The 5809-nt window shown below is 45.7% G+C and overlaps 1 protein-coding gene across 1 annotated transcript; it reads right to left on the bottom strand.

Annotated features, from left to right (window-relative positions):
- Positions 1-408: 408 nt before the first annotated feature.
- Positions 409-4625, bottom strand: c1qtnf6a (C1q and TNF related 6a). Its single transcript, XM_017416548.3, has 3 exons — positions 4256-4625; positions 2781-2985; positions 409-1612 (listed from the first exon to the last, which is right to left on the bottom strand). The coding sequence occupies exons 2-3, from the start codon at positions 2974-2976 to the stop codon at positions 1065-1067; spliced, it is 744 nt and encodes a 247-aa protein (XP_017272037.1). The 5' UTR covers positions 2977-2985; positions 4256-4625; the 3' UTR covers positions 409-1064.
- Positions 4626-5809: the final 1184 nt, after the last annotated feature.

Here is a 5809-nt window from a genome sequence, read left to right as displayed (position 1 = left end):
GGGGTGTAGGGATCTGTCGGACGAAGGACTTTGACAGCGAGGGACATGCAGAGGGTTGGAGCGACAGAGGAGCATGCCGGGCGAGAGAGCAGCCAAAAGATGCATCAGTAGGAGGCTTGTAGGTGAAGTTGTCAGTATCGGGATCTTATTTTAGCCACTATAGCTGATATCCCAGCTCTTTTGGCTGTAAATGGACAACTAAAGAACTGAATGGAGCAACACAAGCTAAAGTGAGGAAGACACACAGCTAGTATCTAATTATTGTCAGTTAGAGTTAAAAATAACAATAATGTTGATAGTTTTATTAGTCGAGGGGAAGAAATGATTTCTCACTGCCCTCTAGTGGTCAAAACCAGAAACTGCAACGGGAACTCTGCCTCATTTGAATCTATAACTAATCCAAATAAATAAATCTTAATTTCAATTTTATTGTCCTCCGGTGTTCACAATTACAAGCTCATATTTAAACGAAGACATTTTAATCATTGTGATAATCAACATTATCATTACACAGCCAAATACAGGCCATTATTGGTTATAGTATAATCTATTTACAATTTGATTAATCTTTATTAATTGTATTATGGTTGTAGTTTAACACTAACCTGTAATTATGTGTTACATACACAATTATTAGTTCTTTACATGTAAATAAGATGTTTGTTTTTACTGCTTTTAGTTTCTGCTACACCAGATACTTGCAGGTCTGAACTGGTTCTTGTCAATAATTCTTAAGGCTTTCAAAGTTTATTGTTTGGCTGCTTCTTTAATCATTTTCCATTCATTACCTGACTACATTCAGAGGGATGTTTTATAGTTTTTAAAAAGCCCTCAGCTCTGACTTATTTCTGAATCATCCAGGCATAAAAAGGACGAACCGCAGCTGTCGACACATAACAGAAAACCTAAAGAACTGATTTTAATTTGGCTCTTTGGGCTCTTTGTCACCAGCAGTTTGTCACAAAGTCATGATTTGCCTCAGTAATAAGTGCTTTTTAAACCCAAAATATAAGAAAAATCTGTTTTTCTTAGGTTGATATGATTCACGTTTCGCTCCGTTTCTCTCATTCCTCTGTGGATTTGATGAGGTACCCATTGAAAGTGATGTAGATGTCGAAGTCGTCGCTGTAGATGGCGTTCTCCCGCTCTCTCTTGTAGAGGCGGACCCACACCTGGTCGCCTGTCCGCAGTGTCAGCATCAGGCTCTGGCTCTGCATGATGGAGCGGTCGCTGGGCTGCGCGTACACGATGGCCCGCTCGGCGTCGTTCTGCATGATGTGCAGGTACGTCTCCTTGAAGTTCCACGTGTGGATGTTGACGTTGAAGAAGTAGACCCCCGCCACCCGGCACAGGAACTTGCCCTTGAACATGTCGAAGTCGTCGTCCAGGTTGACGAACACTGTGTCGAAGATCAGCGCCTGGTAGGCGTCGTTGGAGTGCAGGGATTTCCGGCGGGCCACAGAGAAGGCGGAGTGCTGCGCTTTGCAGGGCTCGCCCGGAAGACCCGCCTGACCCTTACTGCCCTTTGACCCCTCGGGGCCCTGGGACCCTGGGGGCCCTTCCTGTCCAGCTTTACCTGGAGTCCCTCTGTCTCCCCGATCTCCTTTGTCACCTGAAAGAAAATATCATACAGCAGGTATTTACCTGGTACTGACAGAGTACCTACAGGGTACTGGGCCGTATTATACCGTGTACTGACCGAGTATGAACTCTGTACACAACTAATACTAGCTAAGTACCTGATTGTTGCAGGATAAGTACCAGGTACGTACCCTATAGGTGCCAGGTATGTATGTACCATGTAAGTACCTTCTTATATCCAAGGTAAATACAGGGTAAGCACCAGACAAGTACTAGGTTAGTACCCAGTAAGAACCAGGTACATATACTGTAAGTACCAGGGATGTAACCTGTAAGTGTATATGTGTATGTACAGTATATGTACTGCTACTGCTACCTGCTTACTAGATAATCAGCCAGGTTCATACTGGGTACATACCTGACCGCTACAGAGTTTGTACCTGGCATTTACAGGGTACCTGAGTACTCATCTGCTTCTTACCTGGTACGTACATTTCACCTACATGGTATGCACTTGCTACTCAGCTGGTGTGTACTTAGTACTTACTGGGTACATCCCTGGCATTTACAGGGTCTGTACCTGGTACTTACTTGGTATTAACCTGACACTTATCTGGTACTTACCTGGGGTGTAACCAGGTGAGTACCTTGTAGGTACATGGTACAAACCAGGTAGGCACCAGGTTATTACCCTGTAAGTACCAGGTGGGGTTGCATTTTGTCTCGCTATCGATACTAGTAAAGAGAAAGTTCCGATCTTTTGAGATGGGGGTTTTGTGGATACACAACATTAGTCCAAAGGAAAAAAACTCCACAAATTTCTTCGAAATCAGGGGATTTTTCAGCGATCTCAGACCTTTGTGGGACATTTTTGTGAAACACAAACCAGATGTCATTTGAGTTAACGAGGACTACGAGCTCCTGTGGTGGATTAGATCCCTCCCAAAGCCGAGTGTTTATCAGAGCTTGTGCAGGAAAAAGACTTGGTTATGTGGACCTGGGCTCAGCCGTCCGATGACCTGGATGCCTTCACGGCAGCATGTCAAAGCAAAGTCTGGGGTTGCAGTGAGCTGGATTTATTTTCCTAAAGACACACCTGAGAAAGCTCTAAACTCGTTTCTAAGTGTCTGTGGACCGTGACTTCCCAAACCTCTCGTTTAGTTCACAGACAGTGCACACTTCAGGTTTTTTTTTTTTACCTTTCAGTATGGTCATGTTGATGTAGGTGCGGATCTCTGGGACTCGGCTGAACTCCATCGGAGTCGGCTGAGAGCCGCTGCCCTCTGCTGCCCCCAGGTGGTCACAGCATTGTCTGCAAGGGCCGGGGGGGCCGCTGGGATGGGGCACCGAGACCACAGGGGAGGAGAGGGACAGGAGGACAAGGACACCCAACATGTCTGACACCTAAGATGACAGCAGAGAAGGGTTTAGGGAGGCTGTCTGTAGCTCTTTTCTGCTGGCAAAATACAGCAAACGTCTGAGATGATTTAGCTGGACGTTACAGTACAAGAAGGAAATCTGGTTTAAATACTTTCAGAGTTAAAACCCGAGCACCTTTCAGGCCAGAGCTTTAGACTAAAACCATCTTAGGATGAAAAGAGGCTGTTTTAGTCAAACCTTAAATTTAACCTTATGCACATTCTCATGATTTATCACAAGATTTTGTGACATTTGGTACGTGCTGAAGATGACTCTCAGCTACTACATCAAACTTCAGCTCAGAATCTGTAAATCTGACTGCGTCAGAACCATTCCTGTGTTGGCTAACCCTGATTAGCTGTGACGGCCATCTTGACTTTGCTTGACTCCAAAAGTCGATCGGTTGTAGACGTTCCTCCGCTGATTAACGTCTGACAGGTTCATTAAAATCCGCCCTGTGGTTTGGGAGAGATTTCGCTAACAGACAGACAGGGCTGGCATTTAACAGGTAATGCCAAAGTTTTAAGCAACGATGCAATGTGCAGTGCTCAGAGTGTGTGTTGGGAATGACTCTCGGCTACTACCACACCAGATTTTAGCTCAATATCTGGAGAAATCTGGAATATAAACTTCCTGTTGGAGTAACTGTGCTACTGCCAGTACTGTAAAAATGATGCAATTTGACCAAACTGCTGTGAAACGTTTGAGATGGTAGTTGTTTTAAGTCAGCAGAAGTCCACCTTGCTCCGACTAGCCGTTTGCTTGTCAGTCCGGTCAAAACTGAACTCTGTTTCTCCAAACCAACGTCGTTCACAGAGCTATCTGCAGCAGGTGAGATATTCGTTGTTCCTAACCTTCCTGCAGGAAACCCCGCTTCAAACCACCTGACTGTGTCCTCCACAGTAGCCGGTTGTCCCTATGACCTTCGCTCAAACAAACCAGCTTTCTTTTTGTTTGTTTTTTATCAAACATCGTCACATTTCTCCAGAAAAGATTTGCAGATTTGGGTGTTCTCAGCTGCTGTCTATTCCCTCGGATCCCACCTTTGATCAGAAACATGCAGCTGGGGTTAGGGAGGAGGAATCTTCACGGCCGAGCTCCTTACATAAGAGCTTTGTTTTAATGTCCTGCTTGAGTCGGGGTCTCGTGGAAGAAATGATGCGTACAGACAGCAGGAAAAAAAGCAGCATTAAAGGACAAAAAATGAAGTGGAAATGACGGCATCAGGCCGCAGCTGGATGAGGGACTCTCTCACCTTGTTAACGCGCTGCAGCTTCAGTCCTCTGAGGATCCGTCAGCCTGCAGCTCCCTGTTTGAGCAGAAATCCCTCTGTTTGTGGAGCCCTCCTTCATGTGGGCTTTGGCCACCAATGACACAGAATCCTCAGGTCCTGACAGTCCTGACAGAAAACGCTGCTCGATCCCTGACTCAAACAATACCTCCCAAACCTTCTGTCTAACTAACCGACCCTTACAGTTGCTCTTAATCGGATGCAACATGTGGCTTTGGTCTGATCACGTGCAGCTACATGTTGATTATGAGAGGGGGGGGAGTCAAACACTCAGTAAAGCAGGGTGAAGGACGAGAAACTCCCCTTCATTTCCTCAGGAGTCCGCCCTTCCGCTGAATTCCCACAGCCCTCCGCAGCTCCCGCTGGCTCAGCTGCAAGAAAGGAGAGAGACACTAGAAAAAAGAAGGAATAAAAAGAAAATAAATTAAAAAAACCATGAAGGGATGATTGTCAGTCTGAGATGTGTTACAGGGGCAGGAATGTGCTGCTCTGCGCTGCTTTAGGCTTTGATTTTCAAATAAAAAAATTGATATCAATCCCAGTTTAAGTTAAGTTAAGTAAATACATTCAGAATATAGAAACATGGTGGAAAAATAACTTCAACTCTGATGTCAAAAAGAAATCACACAAGGGGTTAAAACGACAGTTCAGATCAGGTGAGGTTCTGTGCAAGTGTTACGGACAACTAATATCTTACCTGTTGTAGATAGGTCTTTGAACGACCCCCTTTTATTTCTGGCTGGACTGACGAGTTAATGGCTGGTCAGAGTGAGGCGAAGACCAGACTGGATTTCTGGCGTCTCAGAACAATGTCGATCTCGAAAGGTTTTGCACGTCGAAGCTGATAAAGACGGACGGAGCGTCTCGGCCTTCGCCAGTTGTTCAAAGCTGTCCCATTTATTATACAGAGGGGGCGGAGCTTAAAAACTGCAGCCAGCCACTAGGGGATGCTCATCTTTGTGGCTACTTATAAAAACAATATCTCGATGACTTCATGGCGGTTTGTGAGAACACTTTTTTTCCTTAGACCTTTACATCACTGTCAGTTTTCTATTCGATGGGTTGTGTGTGAAAGAGGAATCAGCTGCTATTTACGGACAAACTGTAAGAAAATCATGGAGGTGACCTCCCTTTCCCCAGAGACACTCTCCAGCTCCTCCTGGTCTCTTCCCAGTGGAACGTGACGGGAAAACCTCCAAAGGAAGGCATCCAGGAGGCATCCTAATCCGATGCCTGAACCACCTCAGCTGACTCCTTTCGATGAGGAGGAGCGGCGTCTCTACTCTGAGCTCCCCCCGGATGATGGAGCTCCTCACTTTATCTCTAAGGCTGAGCCTGGCCGCCCTACGAAGGAAGCTAAACCACTTGGATCCGGGATCTCGTTCTTTCAGTTGTGATCCAAACTACCTGACCGTAGGTGAGGGTTGGAACGTAGATGGAGCAGTAAATTTAGAGTTTTACCTTTCGACTCAACTCTTTCTTCACCACAACCGATCGAAGCAACGCCCTCATTACTGA

The sequence above is a fragment of the Kryptolebias marmoratus genome, linkage group LG12 (assembly GCF_001649575.2).
Source record: "Kryptolebias marmoratus isolate JLee-2015 linkage group LG12, ASM164957v2, whole genome shotgun sequence".
NCBI lineage: Eukaryota > Metazoa > Chordata > Actinopteri > Cyprinodontiformes > Rivulidae > Kryptolebias > Kryptolebias marmoratus.
This window is presented reverse-complemented; position numbering and strand designations above follow the sequence as displayed.

Excerpts from the sequence above, each read along its gene's own strand:
- c1qtnf6a (XM_017416548.3), bottom strand. The coding sequence starts at position 2,976 with ATGTTGGGTGTCCTTGTCCTCCTGTCCCTCTCCTCCCCTGTGGTCTCG. Across the intron at positions 1,613-2,780 it reads CAACATGACCATACTGAAAG|GTGACAAAGGAGATCGGGGA; the intron begins GTAAAAAAAAAA and ends ATTTTCTTTCAG.